This window comes from Gaeumannomyces tritici, assembly GCF_000145635.1.
Source record: "Gaeumannomyces tritici R3-111a-1 unplaced genomic scaffold supercont2.8, whole genome shotgun sequence".
Lineage (NCBI taxonomy): Eukaryota > Fungi > Ascomycota > Sordariomycetes > Magnaporthales > Magnaporthaceae > Gaeumannomyces > Gaeumannomyces tritici.
Genome location: NW_008804552.1, coordinates 398357 through 417828, shown reverse-complemented (window position 1 = coordinate 417828; position 19472 = coordinate 398357). Strand labels below are relative to the sequence as shown.

Below are 19472 nucleotides of genomic sequence, written 5' to 3'. Positions count from 1 at the left end.
ATTGATCATGTTACTCGCTCTGTACCCTGTGGTTTGATCGTGATCTGTGCCTGTCAAGCTATGGACAGTGAAGCGGCCAGAATAGACGCCATCACCCTGGTCGAGTCGCCGTTCCGTCCAGCCGGGCCGGTTACTTTCGGTTCCACCCCCGCCCTGCCAGAGCGAGCATGCAGGAACTGCCCGCCCCGCTATCAGATGCCAAACAAACTGACATCATTAGCGGAGCTGCAGCTCGAGACATTACAAACTCCTCATCCTTCCTCCACCGCATCTCATACAGCTTGTGGCTCACGAGGCTCCTGCTGCGAACAATAAGACCGTCTCTGCTTCCGCGCCTGGGCATACGCAAGCACACCTCGGACCACCGCCGAGGCTTGAAGACCAGCATGGCAGCGCTGTCGCCGGACCTGATAGTGAGGGCGCTGCGGCAGTACACAACGTAGGGAAGGAGTCTCTGATCGGCCATATTCTTGCTGATGGTTGTGGAACACAACAAATACACACATTGCACAAAGGAACTAACATCTGAGAAAACACTTTGGGGTTGAACCAAAAAAAAAAAGATGCGACGTCTCGGATGCGCTGTGTAAGCTCAAGGTCCGCAACGGCGGCTTCCTCTCGGGCCTTACCCTCTGGTCGCCGCAACGCCAGGACGGGCCGACCAAGATCGTCGGGCCGGCGTACACGGTCAAATACGTGCCCAACGAGGACCCGGCTCCGAAGCACCCGACTCACTATGTATGGGAGGAAGCTGCTTTTTAACCTTGGCAACTCTTTGTGAGAGGAAAGAGAGACAAAAAAAAAGAGAAGCTGATGACACCATGATAAATCACCAGATCGACTCCGTCCCACAGGGCGCCGTAATCTTCGTTTCCTGCCCGCCCCGGACGCCCAACGCCGTCTACGGCGGCCTCATGTCGACGCGGGCGCGGGCCAGCGGCGCCGTCGGGTCCGTCATCGACGGCCGGTTCCGGGACCTGCAGGAGCAGCGGGACCTGGGGTATCCGGTAAGCTGCGCCGCACCTTTTCCCCCTAACTGACTGACTGACTACCACGAGATTTCCGAGCGTACACACACGTTTCTGGCTGGAGAAAAAAAAACACAAAGTGACATGAAAAAAACCACACACACACAGATCTTTGCCAGAGACGTCGGCACCGCGCCGCCGGCCGAGCTGCTCAAGGTCGCGGCCGTCAACGTGCCCGTGAGGCTGGCCACGGACGAGCAGGACGCGACCATAAACCCCGGCGATTACCTGATCGGCGACCTCAACGGCGTCGTGGCGCTGCCGCGCGAGCTGGCGGAGCGGGCGCTACCGCTCATGGCGGCGCAGGTCGAGGCCGACACCAAGATGGCCGAGGCCATTGGGAAGGGGATGAGCTTCAGCGAGGCCAGCAAGAAGTTCAGGTCGTGAGGGACGGCGGGCCTTGTCCGGTATCCTGGTTTTATTGCCCAGCAGCGGGCGGGCGCGACTTGATGTTTACTATACATATTCCGCCGTGACAGAGTTGTACCTCTGGTTGTTGTAAATCAGTGTGTACTGCGTCGACGCCGACAAATCTACAAAAAATGCAACCATGTCAGCCAAGCCTAAAAGGGAAAAAGAGACAGGAAAAAAAAAGGAGAACTCACAGAGAGCCTCAATCTTGCACTCGAGGTCGTAGTACTCGTTACCGTCGGACCCCGTGCGCCGCTTGAGCATATCCTCGGGGATGTGGCTCAGGTCCGCCTCGACGTGGCAGACTAGCGCGACCTGGTCGTCGCGGCAGATGGGCGCCTCGCGGCCGAACTCACCGCCGCCCACGTCGCCGTAGATCTCCATGCGCACCTTGCGGATGCGGCCCGCCGACACGGCCCCGGTCCAGATGAAGCGCGTGCAGAAGGGCTCATTCTCCGACACGGCGTCGCCCGTGCGCATGAACCACTCCATAGTGTCTGGTGGTTTTGGTTTGGGGCGTGTTAGTCGGCCTGTTCCATTTCTCCTGTTTCCTCGGGCGAACTACTCACAGATCTTGTAGCACCCGTCCAGGCCGCACCAATGGCGCTTGTCCGCGACGTTGCCGTGCTTGGTCTCGTCGTAGCGCGACCGCCACTCGGTGCCGTACGACTTGCGCGCCCTGCGGTTCCGCACCTTGACCATGGTGAGCTGGTCGGGGGCGCTGAGCGCGAGGCCCTTCATGACGGCGCCCTGCACGACGGCGAGCCAGGCGTTGGCGGGCTGCAGGACCTCGATGGGCTGTGCGCCGCCGGCGGGGCTAGTAGTTTGAAGCAGGGCGTTCCTGAGGCGGCCCTTGAGGTAGTTGGAGGCACCGAACCCGCCGACCAGCAGCACGGCGCGCACGTCGACCTTGGAGGCGGCCATCTGCTGGCGCACCAGCTTGATGACCTCGAGCACCACGGGCTCGAAGATGGTCTGCAGGTCCGTCGCCTTGAGCGAGTAGCGGCCGCGGCTGATGCCCAGCTCTCGGTTGTTGGCGAGCCCGCCCACGGGTATGGCGAACGTGTCATCTGGGCTGGCCGTGATGCTGAACTGCCGCTTGACCTGTGGTTTGGTTTTGAACGTGAGTGGCACGTTTTTCTCCCAAAGTCGATCTTCGCTTCAACTTACCGTCTTCTCGAACTTGTCCATGGCTTCACTAAGAAGTTCGTCGTCGAACCCTTCCAGGTGGCCCAGCTTTGCCTTTAGAAAGTTGGAAAATCGCAGGTTTAGGAAAGTTGAGCCACATAGCGCTCCACTCCCAGGGGCGGCCTCCTGGACTTCGAGGATGGGCTTGAGTTTTGTGATGGTGTACGTGATAAGGTCGACTGTACCTCCTCCGGCATCACATATCACGAACGACTGTTAAAATATTGTTAGTTGCGGCGAAATGTAACCAGAGGATACAAAGGTCACGATAAAAACTCACGTCGCCCACGTTCAGGCCATGGGGGTCCAGTCCGTGCAGGGCATACATGGCTGCCGCCTCAGGCTCTGACACCAGATGGATCGGCGCTTTCGATACAGCCTGCAGTCCCGAGGCCTTCAGGCAGGCCTGCCTGGTCTTATCCTTGGCCAGGTCGCTCCAGATGGCCGGGACGGTGACGACGAACTCGAGCGGGGTATTCTTGATGACGTCCTCGCCCAGCTTCTCGCGGAGCGTGTACATGAGATGGTCGCCCAGGGCGGACAGGTAGTCGGCCACCAGCTCGTCGGTGGTGCGGCCGCTGCGCGAGGCGGCGTCCTTGGTCACGGCGTCGCCCATGGACTGCAGAGCCGGGTCGAGGTCGAGCTTGAACCACTCGAGGACCTCGCGCTGGGGTGCCGACGGCGGGATGGAGAAGCCCCATTGTATCTCGTCGCCGTCGTAGCGCAGCCGCGTCGGGACTTTCTCGGAGCTCTCGCCCTCGCGCGTGGCGCGGCTGATGGGCCACGTCGTGATGGGGTCGCGGCGGTCCGGCCGCTGCGTCTCGGCCCAGGCGACGCCCGAGTACGTGGTACCAAAGTCGATGCCGACGATGATCTTGCGGTCCTTGATCCTGAGATTTTCAAAATCCATGATGGCGAGTTAGGCTGGGCGGGCGGTGCTTGGGAAGCGAGCGTCTGGCTGTTTGCTGGTGAGGAGGTGGCAACGATATGGATGGGAAGCTGTCGAGGCTGAGGTACCCAGAGTGTTGTATCTTGGAGACTGGTGTCGCTCAGGCGCAGAAAGGCGTGTCCATCAGCCTCACCAGCTCGAGACAGGCGTGCTGGGATGCGCATGGACGGACTCCCCCGCATGGCTTGCGTAGTGGCTGCCTGCAGCTTCATCACAGGCCCGACGGCTTACCCTCATTTTAGACGGTGTGACAAGAAGTGAGCAGAGCTAGCTGCAGGTCTCCGTGGCCAGGCTGGCTGCCAAGCCAAGCAAACAAGTGCTCAATAGTCTCCATAAGTGCAGCTGCATCTTGACCTCGGCTGTGAATTATTGGCTTGCAGCAGCGCCATGCGTAGGTGCCCTTTTCAGTGTGGCTGGCCCCAGTGGATCGTGCCTTTTGCATTCTCTTTTTCTACATCAAGGTTTGAAAATGCCGCGCTGCTGCCTGGGGAACGGCCCATTTATCCATCATCAATATGCACAGGCAACCCAGAGTTCACGATTCCGACGTTTCGATGTGAACCTCTTTAGCAGTGGCGTGGCGGGGTGCTTGGGTGGCCCTACAGGGACCTCTAGGCAGGCACCTCTAGGCAGGGCTCCACGCTGGACTTGGCCAGACAAACCAACGCTCAAGTGCCATCTCAGCTAGAACAGGGGCTTTCATGTTTGATTGGACGCCTGCCCAAACTGTCCCTTGCTGTTTGCCCACGCCCAATGCCCAATGGACCTACCTCCCTCGTTGCAGGAGGGTCTGTGAGTGCGGGCATGTGCTTGTACACCCACAATCTGCCTGGGCCGACACTCACGTCACACTCGGGAGGCGAAGACAACTCATCCACCCCCATCGTTGGGCAGCCCAACTCCAACTAGTAGACGGGGAAATGCCATGGCTCGCTCCCAGCATAGCCCAACAGGCGCGGAGGAAGACTCCCTGCGCGAACACCATGGCGAAGGACACTTGATGGAAGGCGTTGAGAACGAGTCCCGCCCGCGGGCCAGCAGTCTTTCGCCCAGCCAGCCCCTTAAAGTTCCTAGCGCCCGAAACGACCGCCAGGAAATGACAAGCAGAGACTTTGAGGTGCTCCTCCGCGAGAACGAGGCTCTCCGCCAACAATTGGAACACGAGACCCAGAGGGCGAGAGCGGCCGAGGTGGCCGAGGGGGTATCTGAACAACAAACACCACCGCCATGTGAAATTCCCAAGGGCACCATTGGCGAGCTGGCCTCCCACGTCCACACGCTCGAAGCAGAGGTCACCAAGCTCCGGGCTGAGCTCGAAGAGTCGCGATCCCACATCTTCTCTCTGCAGCCATACCGACGTGAAATCACTCCCGAGGAAGTCGCCAATGTAAGTAGCGTGCTGCACGACCCTCCCGTGGCCTGCCCATACCGCTAACAAGCATGCTCTTCTCCCTCCAGGACTGGGAGCTGCTCTTCACCCGTGTCAGCGACTGCGTCGAGCGGTTAGTCGAGCCTACGCTGGACTCGGACGCGCTGCGCAAGGAGACGCTGATGCGGGCGCGCAAGCACCCCACGACATGGTCGGGCATCCTGAAGCACATGTACCAGCAGCCAGACCTGGCCCAGGCCGCCTGCTACCCGGACACGGACCTGGACGTGCTCATCGCCATGGTGATGCGCCACCTCAACGAGCGGGTTTTCCAGACCACCCTGTACGGCGTCCGCCCGGCCCACGTCGCCGCTGTGGCGGCCATCGAGAACGCCATGGCCACGCACGTCGAGCCGCGCCGCGACCAGCTCGCCATCCGCAACTGGCGCGCCGAGGCCCTGGGCGCCCTCATGGCCGACCCCAACCAGTACCCAGCCGAGCGCGCCGCCGCCGAGGCCGCGCTGGCCGACGAGCTCGCCTCCCTCTTCCGCGTCTTCCTGCCCCACCACCCGGAGCCGGGCGCCCGGGCCCGGGCCGACGCCGCGCGCGCCATGCTGCGCGACGGGTGCGTCCGGCCCGCCATCGCCCTGCACGAGAAGCTGCTGGTGTCGACGCACCACTTCTACACCACGCTGGACGGCTACTACGTGCACTGCGCCAAGAAGGAGGGCGGCGGCCTCGTCACGTCGCCGGACCTGCTCCCGTCGCTGGAGCGGCTCGAGTGCAGGAACATGTTGCAGAACAGGAAGACGGTCACGCGCGCAAAGATGGCGGCGGACGGCGGCGCCTCGGCGGACCCGCACCAGCAGCAGCAGGGAGAGCTCAGGACCGTCCTGGCGCTGACGCCCGCCGTGTACGTGCGTCAGGTCGGCCAGCGCGACATGGTCAAGGAGCCGGCGCTCGTGTGCAGGCAGCAGATGCTGGTGGCGTGGGGCACTCGAGAGAAGCGGGAGGCCTTCATCCGCGGCGGCGACAAGACGCTGCTGGCCCAGCTATCCCTGGCGTCCGGCTCCGGTCGGCAGGGCGGTATGCTGGGCTTCTTTGGTGGTGGTATAAGTTAGGGGTTCAGCTTGCCGGCGGTCAAGAAGGCGCCAGAACCGCCGGCGGCTGCGGAGGGGTCGTGACCTTTCTGCTGATGTACCTGCATCTTTCTGGACAGTACCGAAGATATCAAAATGGCTACAAGCAGCCATTGCATAACATTTATTAATTGGAGATGTCATGGATCTATGCCTATACCTAGATGGGTGACTTTTCAGGTACTGATGTCAAACGTCCAAATTCGGCAATTGCTAGTCTCCAATGCATATTGTTGCGTCTCGTCGATGAAGAAGAAAAAACCGTCCTTCGATCGCTACCGCGATGTTTCTGGTGCCACTACCAAAGAAATCAGCCCTACCTTACACCCACGGGAGAGCTGCGGTGTAGCCTACTGCAGCCTAAAGTGGGAAGACGGCCAGGCCTCCCATAGGCTCAGCTCAGGCAACACGAAACCCGGCCGTGCTGAAAACACGCAGTTTGCATGCCTGCAGCAGCGCCTTTCAGTTTCGTCTCACTGGTCGCCTGCCCTGCCTTTTAGGTCGCTAGCTCTCGTGATCAGTATGCTGGACTTGTGTGGATTGTGGGTAGCCCTGTTCTGGATGACCTGCTCAGATAATAATACAACTTGCTCACTACCACTTTCAACCACCTCCAGAGCAACCAGGCAGCCGAGATTTACCAGTCTAAACCCACGGGCAACCATGCAGCAGTCGAAGCTGAAGCGGCTGCTGCTCGCCCGCAAGCATGTACACGAGCAGCAGCAGCAGCAGCCACAGGACCTGCTCCGCAACGAAGCCGCACCATTCCGGGGATACCTGCCCACTCACCCGTCCATCCTGGACCACAGCTTGGACCCAGCCGTCTCGGCCGCCATACCCCCGTTACAGGGCGCGGCGACCAGCAACCCCCCAGCCGGCCCAGCACCTCCGGCCCGCAACCGCGGCCCGAGCCCGCCGCCGCCAAACAACCCCTACCTCGCCGCCATCGCCGCCAAAGAGCGCTCCATGACGCTCGCCTACATCCGCACCATCCCACCATCATCATCATCCCAACCCTCGGCCGACCTCCCCACCATCCCCGCCGACGACCGCGGCTTCGGCCAGCGCTACCAGCAGCTCCACCCCTCGGCCGCCCCCGTCGTCACCCACACGCGCGTCCCCGCCGCGCTCCTCACCGGCGGGCCGCGCGACTGCGTCGTGTGCGCCGACACCCTCCCGGCCTCGCGCTTCCCCGCGCTGGCCGTGACGCGCCGGTGCGCCCACCCGCCGCGCGCCTGCCTGCGCTGCGTCGCCGCCTCCATCGCCGCCGACCTGGCCGCGCGGCTCCAGTTGTGGGACTACAACACCAAAAACAACAACACCAACGGCGGCGGCGGCGGCTCCGTGCGCTGCCCCGAGTGCGCCGCCCCGCTCGCCTACGACGACGTCCAGCTCTTCGCCGACCCGCCCGACCGCGCCCGCTACCAGGCCCTGTCGTTCCGCGCCGTGGCCGCCGCAGCCGCCCCCGGGTTCCGCTGGTGCCCCGCCGCGGGGTGCGGGTCCGGGCAGGCGTGTGGTAGCGGGAGCGAGAGCGGGAGCGGGCGGGCCGAGTGCGTGCGGTGCGGCGCCGGCTTTTGCGTCGCGCACGACGTGACCTGGCACGAAGGGTTGACGTGCGCGGAGTACGACGGCCTGCTCGCCGACCCGGACGGCGGCGGCGGCGGCGGTGGTGCTAGGGAGGAGGAGGAGGAGGAGGAAGACGAGGACACGCGCGAAGGGCGCGAGAGGGCGGAGCGCGCGCGGCTGGTGCACGAGGCGCGCCGCCGGGCCGCGCAGCGCGGCAGGGAGCTGCGGCTGACCGAGGCCACCATATTTCAGACCACGAAGCGGTGCCCTGGGTGCCGGTGGCCGATCGAGAAGAACAAGGGCTGTTCGCACATAACCTGTAAGATGTTGCCTTTTTTTTTTCTTGTTGTTTCGTGTAGCTCCCCCAATCCCCCTCCCCCCTGGTGCTGCACTGACCAGGTGTGTACTTCTAAACATCCCAGGCACAATGTGCTCCTACGAGTTCTGCTATGACTGCGGCCTAAAGTGGATGGACGGATGCCGCAATACATCCTGCGGTGGAGCCTGAATCTCGGTCTATCTCACGGGTAACTTGGCATACTTTCACAAGCAGGCAAGGAATCCGCCAGAATCCCATCAAGAGGCAACCCCTATTTGAGTTAATTCGTATAACACATGGCTCCGCTGTGATTCAGGGTAAACCTAGGGGCATAAGAAACAAGGTAATAGTACATGACATCGTTTACTCGTCAAACCCCCGCAGTCCCTTCTCAGCCTGTGTTGCAGTAAGGCCGTTTTGGATACCGTGAAACTCCTCAGGCGAAGGGACAATAATGTGGGAAGCGCGGAAAATATCAATATCGAATGGAGCAATACTCCCGCTGCAGGGACGGCTTTCCGTGCCCTGAACGTTAGACAATACGACAAGCCAAGCCCGTACAAGAACAAGAATGCATCTCGTTGAAGATGACATCAAATTGGGTTGTCACAGAAGTGAAGAAAAAGAAAACTGGCAACAAAAGGGGAGACGAGGTGTCGTGGCGGTAGCAAGTCGAGAGGCAGCCTGCTGTGGTACTGCTGCATCACTACCTAGCCTTGAAGAATTCGTAGCTGCCGTTGAGAGTGCTGCCGCCATTGACCGCTCCGTAGCCGTTCACTGTGCTGCTACCATTCAGAGTGTCGGTCCTGTTCACGGCCGTGTGGGCGTTGATGTGATCGTAGTGCACCATAGCGGCGCCGTCGTCGGCACGACCGCCTCTGCTGCTCGGCGGAGTCGCGTTGCTAGCCGTGGACGGCCGCCGGTGGCTAGCGGATCGCAGAAGCCCACGCAGCACGCGGCCGGTGCCATACAGCACGCTGGGCTTCCGCCGCTTCCCGTGGCTCCTGTCTGCCGCGCGCTTGGCATTCTCCATGACCCTGGGTAGGGCGGTGGTGATGATAGTCCTGAAGAGGTCCGTGACCTTTTCGTTGTTTCGTGCCGAGCACTCGACGTAGCTGTCGGCGCCGATTGCCCGCGCGGCCTGCTCGGCCTGCTGGCGGCTGACGACCTCGTTCTCCTGGAGAAAGGACAGCTGCAGGGTTGGCGTGCGGCGGTCCGACTTGAGGCCGGCGAGGATGATGGGGACCCCCTCGGCGTTTTGGCGGGCGTCAGCAACCCACTTGATGATGCGTGCAGGTCAGCAGGGTGCAAAGGCGGGGGAGCGGAGAACGGGAGGAAGAAGATGTGTTGGCACTCACGCGGTTCAAACACGCACTCAGGGTCGTCGCGTCGCCCACCGAAAAGCAAATGACGACGGCGTCCCACCAGCACCGCGTCAGGTGGCTGATCTCGCTCTCCTCCTGGCCACCGCCGCAGTCGTGCATCTCGACCCGGCACGGCACGCCCGCCTCCGAGGGCATGAGCGCGACGTGCAGGTCCTTGTTGGTCGGGTTGTATTCCCTGTCGACGTAGTGGTTGTACAGGAAGCGCCTGATCAGGCTCGTCTTCCCGACCGTGGCGTCGCCGACAAACGCGACCTGAAGCCGGTAGTCCCCAGTCGTGCCGTCCTCGAGCGCCAAAACCCTGGGTGGCGCATCCGCCAAGGACAGGGGCGGGTCCGGTCGGAATATGCCGCTGAGGCGTGAGTGCGCTCTCGGGGGCTGCTGTCCCCCGCAGCCGGGCTCGGCCGAGATGGACGCCCTGCTCAAGGGGCGGAAGCTGAGGCTCCAGCGGCGGGAGTCCATGGCGGCGGCGGGTGGTTCTTGGTGGTGGGGGGGCTGGAACATGGAGGACAGGCGGCGGGAGAAGGTGAAGGAGGCAGAGGTGGCCGGGCGGTTCTCGTGGCGGTTCTCGTCTGGCTCGGCGGCGTCGGTGGGGAAGTCGCTCCGCTGGCGCTCGGTGGCATCCGTGCGGAAGTCACCCCGCTTGCGCTTGGCGCCGCGCATGACCCCGGTCGGGTACGACTGGAGCTCGCGCTCAAAACGCTCGCCGGGGCTAACGGGCTCTGGCAGCTCCGACAGCCACGCGTCGTAGGCCGGGCTGGGCACCGCGTGACCCCGCGCGTCGGCGGTCCCGTAGAGTGAGGTTGGCAGCATTCCGTTGGCGAGGCCGCTGAGGGGATACTACCCAGCCGCGGCCTGGACAGACGAAGTTCGAGTGGGCGGCTGCGGTGCTCTGGTCCTGATCCTCGTCGTGGTCGTGTTCGTGGTCGTGGTAGCTGCAGAATCATGCAGCCCAGCAGCCAGGCTACTGCCGCGCACCGCGATTTGGGGACGTCCGTGATTCCGTCGCATCCGTAGCCAATTCCAATCACGTCTGGGCTTTTGGACCAAGGCTTGTCGGCATGTGGGATGTCGCGTGCAGCTGCCTGAAGGTCGCGAGGATGTCGGGCGAGGCGGTTGAAATAAAACGAAGGCAGGCCAAGACCCAATAAATAGAAAAGCCGGGTGCGGAATTACCGACCACTGTTCGGGACAGCCAAGACGGGACAGCCAAGACGGGTGAGTTTCGCCGACGCGTTGCTACCGCCCTGCGTTGGTTGACCTGACTTTTTTCTGGTCGGGCTGACTGTTTTCTGTTTTGACTGTTTGCCAACCGCAACGCAGCGGGAGGAAATATTTCGCGTCGCTCGCAACTGCACGCGGCAAACGGGATCCGCAACGCGTAAATGTGGAAACAGGAAAACAGGGAAGAGAAGCAAGTCGGCTCAGCACGCGTCCCATGGTAGCCGTCGCTCTGCTTCCAGAGACCGCCCAGGGAAAAGAAACGCCAAGCAACTGCCGGTAAAAGAAGATGTCGATTTTCCTCCCAACCGTCTCTGAATATAAGGATCACCCGCAAGCCTGCCGTGACAAACGGCACTGTAACAACCACTCGCGTGATAGTGCGTGACTCTGGCCGCAAGGGAGATCTGAGGCGTCCGTCAGCGAGGAGTGATGGTGCCTGCGACTCCGTTCTGCATTGTTCCCTGCCGGCGTCCGCAGTCCGCGTCCTCGGTGAAAGTCATGCCGGCCCAGTGGAGCTGAGCTGAACCACATATTGCCCGTCCAGTTCCAAACCTCACGCTCCAACAATCACGCGTGCCAACCTCTGCCACAGCGTCGCCGCCCGCCTGACACCTGCCGGGTAATGGGTCCCTCGCCCGCCAAGAGCGCGGCTATTGTACCATTACCCTATAGGAGGCATGCCCAGTCGTGCACGCATGGCACGAATCTAGAGTCTCCATATGAAAGACGACAGCATCTCGTGAGCTCCTTGGCCATGACTGTGCACCTGGCGAGAGGAAACCTGCCTCTCATGTGCCTCTTTTGAAGACACTCCAACCTGGTTATCGGTAAGCTCTCCCCATACCGCAGCTCTCCGGGATAACACGCAGACGACTTGTCCGCAATGGAAAAAGATAGAGAGAATATCCGCCCCATACAGCCAACGCACTGCACCGTTCTGCCCTTGGGCCTGGTAAAATAACACAGGACGACATTGTTCTTGTTTGGAAGAAGCCAAAAAGAAAAGGAAAGTATGGAAGATGGAACGAGAAACTTGCCAGAGTGCTATGCTTATAGCCATGCCTATCAGACGCGGAAAAGCGAGCCATCTTTAAGCTTTTTAGCGGCATGAAGAGACCTGCAAGGTGTGGTTTTGTAGATTCTCTTGTGTATATGGGGTAGGGTTTGTTGGCACTTGATCCAAAATCCAAGTGGGGTATACAATATAGTCGGCAAGTACGAAACGATCGACCGGCTCAGGGGAAGATGATGTAGTCGTACTTCCTCGTTGGCAGTAGATTTGTTGAAATTTTCTCATTATTTCACGACGTTGGAAAGTGAAGAATGCCTGGAAAGCGGCGTCGAGCACGCCCCTGGTTTTTAGGTTTTTGCAGAACAGTTCAAAGTCCCCAGTCGGCGGGAATGCACTGTACGCATGTAGCCGCTAGTGCCGCCAAAGTTTGGAAGGGCAACAGGGTCTCAAGCCTTCCCCGAGCTAGATAACGTGATAACGTAACCGAAAAAGGAACAGCTCGTTAAGGCGTTGGCATGGAATGGAACTGAAGTTGATGGTCGTCGGCGGGTCTGGGTGCCGAATCGTGCCAGTCGATCTGGAATGGAGCTTTCATTCTTACAGCACAATCCCCTCACCTGTGTTCAATTTCCTGCACCTCGGTTGTTCAGCGAAGCCCGACGTGCACCAAAACCCTGCTAACACCGCCACCTACCGGACGGAGCGCAGCGAGGGGAAGTAAGCAGGTGAAAACAAGGTTTTGGTGCGCGGAGGGCGTAGCTGTTCTTTACCGGGGTAATTTAACAAAATTGTTAACAAAGGTTTTTCCTATTCGGGATACAATCCGTAGCTTAAATGGCTTGTAGCCAATTTACGCACGAAAATCTAACTATCCTTGCTTAAAATTGGTTAATTTTAATTTTAAACAATGCGGTAGCGGGCGGGGGCGTAATGGCAGCCTTTCGCAAAAAAAAAGCCCTTTGCAAAAAAAAAGCCTTCCGCAAAAAAAAAGCCCTTCGCAAAAAAAAAAAAGGTCCAAAGGGTTTCCCCCGGAAATTACGCCCTAAAAGTTAAAAATTTAAATAAAAAAATTATAATTAAATTTATTTGTTTAATTAATTAAAGCGATTAATGCAAATTGGTAGCGGCGACGTTGCTGCAATTAATTTTATCGTTAATTATCGCAAAATTTGGCTTAATGTTTTAGCCCTTAATTAATGCTTTAGGCGGGGCTTATATTTTAAAGCAATTAAATTTATTGCTAAATTTACTTTTTACCGCCCGTTTACCGCTTATTGCTATTTAAAATAATGGGGCTAAAAATACGTGCTTTCGTTCCGTGCTTTATTAAACGCCTACAATTAATGCCGCGCTTTTTTTTACCCCGCCAAAAAAAATCGATTTTTATTTGCAACTCCTTTACCGTTGGTAACCGCCTGCACGCTTTTTTTTTAAATTTCGATAGCGCTATTAAATTGCATCAAACCGAATCGATTAATAAAATATTTAGGCTTTTTCGCGTTAATTAATGCTTTTTTTGGACGGATTGCTAATATATACGGGGTGCAAAAGCTGCAAATTGCAGGTTGCGACCATGGCCAATTTTCCCGATCCTTTTAACCCCCTTCCTCTTCCAACCGAAACGAAACAATGCCATACTTATAAAAAAATTAAACCTTTTGCTAAATTTAAGCTTGTTCGGGGTACCAAATATACTGCCAATTGCTTGGCATATCGCTTTCGATAAAGCTTTGTTAAAAAGGCCGGCAGCAATTTCCGGAATGCCGTTAATAATTTTAACCGTATTTTTTTAGGTCCCAAAAAGGCCCGCACAAAAGATTTTGCATTGTTTAACCGAAATGCTCGCTTTTTTATTTGGCAAAAAATTAATAAAAGTAACCAACCTTTTATTCCGGCGGGAGGTTTACCGGTACCTGCCTTCCGGCCGGCACCTACGTCCTAACCGCTACTTTTCTTGCTAAAGCCTTCGACCGTTCCTTTCCCCCGTAATATGGATCTTAATGCTTTTGCGTTTATACAACGGGCACAAAGCCGTCGTGCTACTATTTAACGCAAATACCGAATTTACCGTCGTATTGGTAAAGAAATTTTACTTACGTAATTATTAAAACGCTTTATAACAAATTTAAACCTTTCAATTCTTTTTTTATTCGACCGTAACAAGGTTTAGCGAATACTCGAAGAACGTTAACGTCGATAGGAACAAAAGTAACAAAAATTTGGTAATTTTTATAACGCTTTTTAACCTGAACCTTGCCGCTTTTAATTTGTACTTTTTTCGCAAAAACCGTTTGCAATTTTGCAAATAATACCTTTACCTTTTTCCGAATATTTGTTCCGCAGCAACGAAACTTTTTTTTACGACCTTTTTTTTTTACAAGCGTTATTTCGTAGCCTTTTTGCAAGTAATTAAGCGGTTTAACGAGGTGGTCGCTTTGTTGCTTCCGAATTTAACGTTAAAGTTAAACAAAAGAACGAGCCCGCACTTTACTTAAAGGATCCCGAGCCTTTTTTTACAAATAACCTTTAATAACAATGCGTTAATAATTATAAGCTTAAATGGATACGCAATTTCCGTTGGTTCGTAAACGGCAATTTTATTTAAAAGAAGTGCTTTCGTTATTAACGCAAATGGTTTAACCTTAACGTTTGCAATAGCGTTTGCGGTAATTGCCGTTGCAAAAACGCCGGCTAATTTATTAACCTTTTTTTTTATTTTCCAACGAAAATTACATGCATTTTAAAAACGTACCGCAAAAATTTAAAAACTTCGGCACTTTAACAAAAATCGAAAAGTAAATAATATTTAAAGTTTACATTTATATTAACGCTTTTTTTGTGCGTAAATAGCAATTAAAGTACCAAAGTTATACCATTTGCTTCCAACGCGATACAAGCGCTTTGTACAACAAATTCCCTTTTTTTTTTCGGAACGTTGGCGTTATTATTTTCCGCTTTATCCCTTTTGTTAGCGGCCTTTTTGCTAATGGCTTTGCAAACGCTGGTCGAAATCGGGGTTGAAATCGAAGTTAAGGTCGAAAAGGCCGTGCAAATGCCGAGCCTTTTACTCTTATCGACAATAGCTACATATTCCGTATCTTTAAAAGGGATTTTAAAGTCCGGCGTTACGTTGTTTAAGCTTAGCTCGTTTGGTTAATGGCTAATTAACCTGGCTACAAAAATTTAAAAATTAACGAAAAATTTTTAAGGTTTTTGCTTAAAAACGATAACGTGCGGGATTAATTTGTGTACGTTAACGTTAACGAAATTGATTATAAAGCTTTCCAAGCAACAATTTGCGCAAACGCAAAAGGTAAGCGAAAAAACGTTGCTGCTTTTAACTTTATAAGCAACTAACGAAATTTCGATCGATTTTGGGCCCAAATATTCCGCGAAGCCGGCGACCTTGCCGCCGTCTTAGTACGTATTGCAAGTTTTTAGCGCTTTTTAAAACGCCCCGTTGGAAATAACGTTTTTTTTTTGCCCGCCGTTAAATTTACGCTTATTAACGATTTTAACCATCGCGTCGCTTTAATAAGCCTAGCCTTTCTTTTACTAATGCTTTACGGAACCGGTAAATATACCTTCCTTTGCTTGCGGGAGGTTAATTTCGCAGCTTAAGTGCAACATGCTTTACATTAGCATAACGGGCGTTTTGCAAACCACCCCCGCTTTCGATACGTTGCTTTTAACGTTATAATAAAGGCCCAAATTAATAAAAAAAGCAACTTTTTCGTTAACCGTACTGGCACCCGCTACAAATTCGATAGCGTAAATTAATTAAAAAAGGCTTTTAACGGGGATACCGCTAAAGGCCAAGCTTTGCTTAACTTTATCGTCCGTTCCGTTAATATTTTAAAAGGTAAATTAACATTTTCCTATCCTTTTAGCATGTTTAAAGCAATACTTTTCCTTATTATTACGTTATTTCCCCTTTACATTACGTCGCGGTTTGGTAAGTCCAAAAGTTTTCGAAGCGTTTTAGCGTGCACCGGTATTTTTTTTACCATTTGCGGGTAAATATTATAAGCCCGCGACCATTAAAAGTACAAACAAGCAAGCATAAAGCGGGCGTTCCCTTTTTTCCTTACTTTTTATCGAAGGACAAAATTAACAATAACAAGCACCCGCCTTTTTTGGAAAGGGAAAAGCCGAAAGCTAAATGCTTTGTGCTATGCTTTCGGTTGTTCCCACCTTTTTATAACGTTTTTAACGGCCAATTTGCACTAGCACTTTTTGGCCAAGGTTATGCTTCGCTATTACAATTAAAAACGAAGTAATAATGCCGTTAAATAAAAGATTGCCCGTAAAAACCTTCGAGCTTACCTTTAAATCGCCGCTTACCATTTTTATCGCCGGTTTAAATTTTTTTTCGAAAAGTATTTAATAAAGCGGTTTAAATTTTTGGGCTATTAATTTCGTTACGAATGGCAAAGCCGTAATAACCTTTACATCCACGGCTTGTTTTAAATAACCAACGCTCCCAACGTTACTTTAATAAAAGCAAAGGGAAGCAAAAAGCACTTTACAAAGTTTTAAAGCATGCACGTTACCGCCGAAAATATAAAGCTTGGCCGTATTTTACCGCTTAACGAGGACAATCCTTTAAAGTACGATATTAACTTTAAATTTAACGATTTGTAGCTTACCTTTAAATCCTTTTCCTGCATTACCAACCGAATTTAACGGCATTAATGCAACGCTACGTACTGTATGCGGAAAAAAAAGGTACCGAAGCGCCGGCCCGTTGCTGCTATTAAGGGTTAGCTTCCGGGCTTTATTGCCGAGTATTAGCTTCCGGCCCCCGCTGCTACAAAAAATTGTCGCTTCCATTACTTTCGTGCCCTTTACCTTACCGCTTACCTTACCAATACGCTTAACCCTAGCTACTTAACATACAACGGTGCCCGCCCCAACAACGAGCGTATAAATTAATATATACGCGGCGTAACTTTGGCGTAAACGGCCAATACGGATGCAAACCTTTGCATTTCGCTTAAAAATATGCTTAATTATATCGCTAAATACGTTTCCAAAGCGGAAATACAAACGTTTCCTTTTAAAAAAATTATAAAGGGCGTTATCTTTAAAATTTCGCACATTTAACCTTTGGTATCTTTCGTTGCTAAAATAATAAATAAATTGGTGGCCGAACGAAATTGGCCTGCTATAAAAATGTGTTATTACCAATTCGGTTTTTTTTTAATCCAATGCAACCACGTTTTTTAATTGGTTAATTGCCGTCCTTTTAATCCTAACCAAAACGCCGCTATAATTAGCGCTAATTACAACGAGGTTATTGCTATCCGCAAATTATACCAAAAGTATATGGACCGAAAGGATTAGCCAAACCTTACGTACTTTACGTTTTTTACGAAAATAAATTACAAGCGTATACCGTGGTTTTTTTTTGGTTTTTACGTTAAACTTTGCGTATTAAACTATTTTCCGAAGTACAAACGTATCGATTTGAATAATAACCCCAAGCAAAAGGATTATTGCAAGGTTAAATTAATGCTGTACCATTTTTACTTTACGCTTAACGCTTTTAAAACCGTATTTAGCGAAACTTTTAATACTTTTTTTAAAGCATACAAGCATTGCCGGGCCAATTGCCTTATTTATAACAAAGATGGCTATATTTGCATCGACGAAAATAAATTTAAAAGCGTTAACGACGAATTCGAAAATAACCCCGAAACCGTTAATAACCCGGCGGATTTTATACGTACCGATTGGGCTTATTTTGCTGCCGAACTCCCTTTCCGAAATTTTAAAGTTAAAAATATCGAAATATTTAGCAACAAAAGTTTTAACCTAGCAAAGGATTGGCAGCTTTACGTTGGCCGCTATGCAAATCTTTTTTTTTAACGTTGGTTTTATTGGAAAGAATTCCGGCAAAGTAATTTGGAAATTAATAATACCGTTTCGCTATCCGCTTTAAACCAGTTAAACCCGCAATAACGATTATATTACGACCAAATCGTTAACTATTAAGTATTGGCCGTCGATTTTAACCGTTACTTTTTTACCCGCCGTCGTTAGCGTAAGCATTAATTGCTTTTTTAAATTAATAAACGTAAAGGCACGGGCAAAATTTTTGTTTTTAACTTTATTTGTTTTAACTTTCGCGTTTTTAATATTGTTCGTAACATTAACCAAAACATTATTAAGCGTATTGCACCGATTAGCGTAATAGCTAATGCTATTAACGGTATTACGATCCATTTTTTCCTTCGTTTGCCGGTTTAATCCCATGCCAATACCTTTGTAAACGATTTTATTGCACAAAGGGCCGCCGAAATCCGCAACGGCATAAAAAACGTTAAGTACATCTTTTTGGACAAAAAGTCGATAATAAGTATTGTTATTTTAAACCTTATCGACCGCCGCATGCGTTAAATTTTTAAAAAGCTAAATTTCCCTTTTAGCGGCCGCAACGTCGTATTAATAAAAAACTTTTTCCAATTGCTTTTCGTTATGCAAAAAGCTTTGTACTTTTTTAAAACTAACTTCCGCACTTTCCCCGAAATGGCAAAACGCAACGCTTATTTCGAATTTAACAAAATTGTTAAGCTTATTTAACTTATGCGCCAAATTGGAAACGATACCAACGCTTTTAACTTTTGTACCGCCCTTAAAGGTTTGCGAAACAATACGCTTTCCCGCCGTAACTGGGAAGTTTTATCGACCCGTATTTTTACCCGTTTCCGGCTTGCCGAAATTGTTCGCTTTAATAAGGCTATTCGCATTTATTTAATTAACGCACTAATTAAAAAGTATAATTTTACGCATTTAAAGCACTTCGATAAGCTTGTAATTTAAGTCCGTACTAATAACATTAACCAAAAGGCCGAGGCCGTCGAGTCCCGGGACGCCGGCAATTTGCACAATGCCTTACTTTTATGCATTAAGGCTCGAATAATGATTACGGACAACTTTTGGACCAAAGCTGGCCTTGTTAACGGTACTTCCGGTTACGTTTGGGATATTGCCTGGGCCCTTTGCATTATCGACCTTTGCGTTACGCCTCCCTTTTTTTTTGGTGCAAGTTAATAAATACAACGGCCTTTTTTGCTTTTTTAAAAACCCTAGCATTCCGGCCGACGTTATGCTTATTTTCCGAATTTTTCGAAATTTTTAAAAAAGAAATACGGCTTGCAATAAAGTACAATTCTTTGTTACGGTGTCGTACGTTATTACTATCCACAAGTTACAAAGCATAACCTTTAATATCGCTATCTTCGATATTTTTGCTAAAAATTTCCAATTTGGCTTAATATACGTTGCTATTTCGAAGGTTAAATTTTTCGACGGTATTATATTTAACGTGCCCTTTTTTTTAAACAATATCCGTATCGCCAAAAATACTGTTACGCCTTTCCGCATCCAGGATTACGAGCGCCGCAAATAACGTAACGAAATCCTTAAGCCCTTTGCCACCTTTAACGTGCTTTCGTAAAAAGCTTCCAACGAAAAGGTTAAAAAGTTTATTTAACAATTGCACCAATCGTTTCCTTTTAAAGGTCCTAACTTTTAAGCTTAACGTTGCTTGGCGTTATTATTATCGTTTTTCCTTTTCCGAAAGGCTTTAATTGTACCAAAATTTAGGAGCAGCAATAAAAAATTAGCGCCAAAATGCGGAACGGGAAGTTCCCGGTAACCGTTATAAATAAATTGTATTAGTTAAAGTAATGTTAAAAATTTAAATTTTAAAAAAATAAAGCTATTTGCAATTGCAAAAAAATGGTCCTTTTCTTTTGCTTTTAAAAATAATTGCTAAAAAATAACGGTGCAAGGTAAGTGCAAAGTAAATTACTTTTTAATTAAAATTAAACCAAAAAAATAACGGTGCAGGGTGGGTGCAAAGTAGGTTAACTTTTAA

The 19472-nt window shown here is 51.8% G+C and overlaps 9 protein-coding genes across 9 annotated transcripts in view; 5 read left to right on the top strand and 4 right to left on the bottom strand.

The window, feature by feature from the left end:
* Positions 1-161: 161 nt before the first annotated feature.
* On the top strand, positions 162-1415 carry GGTG_12262 (hypothetical protein; the record flags this gene model as incomplete). The annotated part of the gene is made up of 4 exons (XM_009230159.1): positions 162-439; positions 564-738; positions 837-1007; positions 1137-1415. Exons 1-4 carry the CDS (start codon positions 168-170, stop codon positions 1413-1415), a joined length of 897 nt encoding a protein of 298 aa, XP_009228423.1. The 5' UTR covers positions 162-167.
* Positions 419-4072, bottom strand: GGTG_12261 (hypothetical protein). The gene is made up of 5 exons (XM_009230158.1): positions 2908-4072; positions 2610-2840; positions 2009-2543; positions 1634-1936; positions 419-1561 (listed from the first exon to the last, which is right to left on the bottom strand). The coding sequence occupies exons 1-5, from the start codon at positions 3535-3537 to the stop codon at positions 1485-1487; spliced, it is 1776 nt and encodes a 591-aa protein (XP_009228422.1). The 5' UTR covers positions 3538-4072; the 3' UTR covers positions 419-1484.
* A 21-nt stretch (positions 4073-4093) lies between these two features.
* Positions 4094-6294, top strand: GGTG_12260 (hypothetical protein). Its single transcript, XM_009230157.1, has 2 exons — positions 4094-4963; positions 5035-6294. The coding sequence occupies exons 1-2, from the start codon at positions 4502-4504 to the stop codon at positions 6064-6066; spliced, it is 1494 nt and encodes a 497-aa protein (XP_009228421.1). The 5' UTR covers positions 4094-4501; the 3' UTR covers positions 6067-6294.
* Positions 6295-6529: 235 nt separating this feature from the next.
* Positions 6530-8462, top strand: GGTG_12259 (hypothetical protein). Its single transcript, XM_009230156.1, has 2 exons — positions 6530-7969; positions 8073-8462. Exons 1-2 carry the CDS (start codon positions 6607-6609, stop codon positions 8156-8158), a joined length of 1449 nt encoding a protein of 482 aa, XP_009228420.1. The 5' UTR covers positions 6530-6606; the 3' UTR covers positions 8159-8462.
* On the bottom strand, positions 8223-10718 carry GGTG_12258 (hypothetical protein). Its single transcript, XM_009230155.1, has 2 exons — positions 9328-10718; positions 8223-9248 (listed from the first exon to the last, which is right to left on the bottom strand). The coding sequence occupies exons 1-2, from the start codon at positions 10162-10164 to the stop codon at positions 8676-8678; spliced, it is 1410 nt and encodes a 469-aa protein (XP_009228419.1). The 5' UTR covers positions 10165-10718; the 3' UTR covers positions 8223-8675.
* Positions 10719-13425: 2707 nt separating this feature from the next.
* On the top strand, positions 13426-15208 carry GGTG_12257 (hypothetical protein; the record flags this gene model as incomplete). The annotated part of the gene is made up of 6 exons (XM_009230154.1): positions 13426-13496; positions 14085-14167; positions 14246-14253; positions 14438-14453; positions 14797-14900; positions 15029-15208. The coding sequence occupies 6 exons, from the start codon at positions 13426-13428 to the stop codon at positions 15206-15208; spliced, it is 462 nt and encodes a 153-aa protein (XP_009228418.1).
* A 914-nt stretch (positions 15209-16122) lies between these two features.
* GGTG_12256 (hypothetical protein) lies at positions 16123-17188 on the bottom strand (the record flags this gene model as incomplete). Its single annotated transcript, XM_009230153.1, has 4 exons — positions 16123-16251; positions 16487-16643; positions 17009-17028; positions 17120-17188. The coding sequence occupies 4 exons, from the start codon at positions 17186-17188 to the stop codon at positions 16123-16125; spliced, it is 375 nt and encodes a 124-aa protein (XP_009228417.1).
* A 464-nt stretch (positions 17189-17652) lies between these two features.
* Positions 17653-18498, bottom strand: GGTG_12255 (hypothetical protein; the record flags this gene model as incomplete). Its single annotated transcript, XM_009230152.1, has 4 exons — positions 17653-17792; positions 17854-17922; positions 18292-18329; positions 18428-18498. 4 exons carry the CDS (start codon positions 18496-18498, stop codon positions 17653-17655), a joined length of 318 nt encoding a protein of 105 aa, XP_009228416.1.
* A 727-nt stretch (positions 18499-19225) lies between these two features.
* The window catches only part of GGTG_12254 (hypothetical protein), a gene marked incomplete at its 5' end in the record, with an annotated part of 1483 nt that continues 1236 nt past the window's right edge, over positions 19226-19472 (top strand). The window contains one exon of the mRNA XM_009230151.1: positions 19226-19246. Within this exon, the coding sequence (XP_009228415.1) occupies positions 19226-19246 (21 nt within the window). The remainder of the gene's footprint in view (positions 19247-19472) is intronic.

What these genes read in the sequence shown, in the direction of transcription:
- GGTG_12261 (XM_009230158.1), bottom strand. Translation starts at nt 3,537, where the DNA reads ATGGATTTTGAAAATCTCAGGATCAAGGACCGCAAGATCATCGTCGGC. An exon ending in ATGGCCTGAACGTGGGCGAC is followed by an intron (nt 2,841 to 2,907) that starts GTGAGTTTTTAT and finishes ATATTTTAACAG; the next exon opens with TCGTTCGTGATATGTGATGC. An exon ending in TGGACAAGTTCGAGAAGACG is followed by an intron (nt 2,544 to 2,609) that starts GTAAGTTGAAGC and finishes ACCAAACCACAG; the next exon opens with GTCAAGCGGCAGTTCAGCAT.
- GGTG_12260 (XM_009230157.1), top strand. Translation starts at nt 4,502, where the DNA reads ATGGCTCGCTCCCAGCATAGCCCAACAGGCGCGGAGGAAGACTCCCTG. An exon ending in CTCCCGAGGAAGTCGCCAAT is followed by an intron (nt 4,964 to 5,034) that starts GTAAGTAGCGTG and finishes TTCTCCCTCCAG; the next exon opens with GACTGGGAGCTGCTCTTCAC.
- GGTG_12259 (XM_009230156.1), top strand. Translation starts at nt 6,607, where the DNA reads ATGCTGGACTTGTGTGGATTGTGGGTAGCCCTGTTCTGGATGACCTGC. An exon ending in GGGCTGTTCGCACATAACCT is followed by an intron (nt 7,970 to 8,072) that starts GTAAGATGTTGC and finishes TAAACATCCCAG; the next exon opens with GCACAATGTGCTCCTACGAG.
- GGTG_12258 (XM_009230155.1), bottom strand. Translation starts at nt 10,164, where the DNA reads ATGCTGCCAACCTCACTCTACGGGACCGCCGACGCGCGGGGTCACGCG. An exon ending in TGAGTGCGTGTTTGAACCGC is followed by an intron (nt 9,249 to 9,327) that starts GTGAGTGCCAAC and finishes CGCATCATCAAG; the next exon opens with TGGGTTGCTGACGCCCGCCA.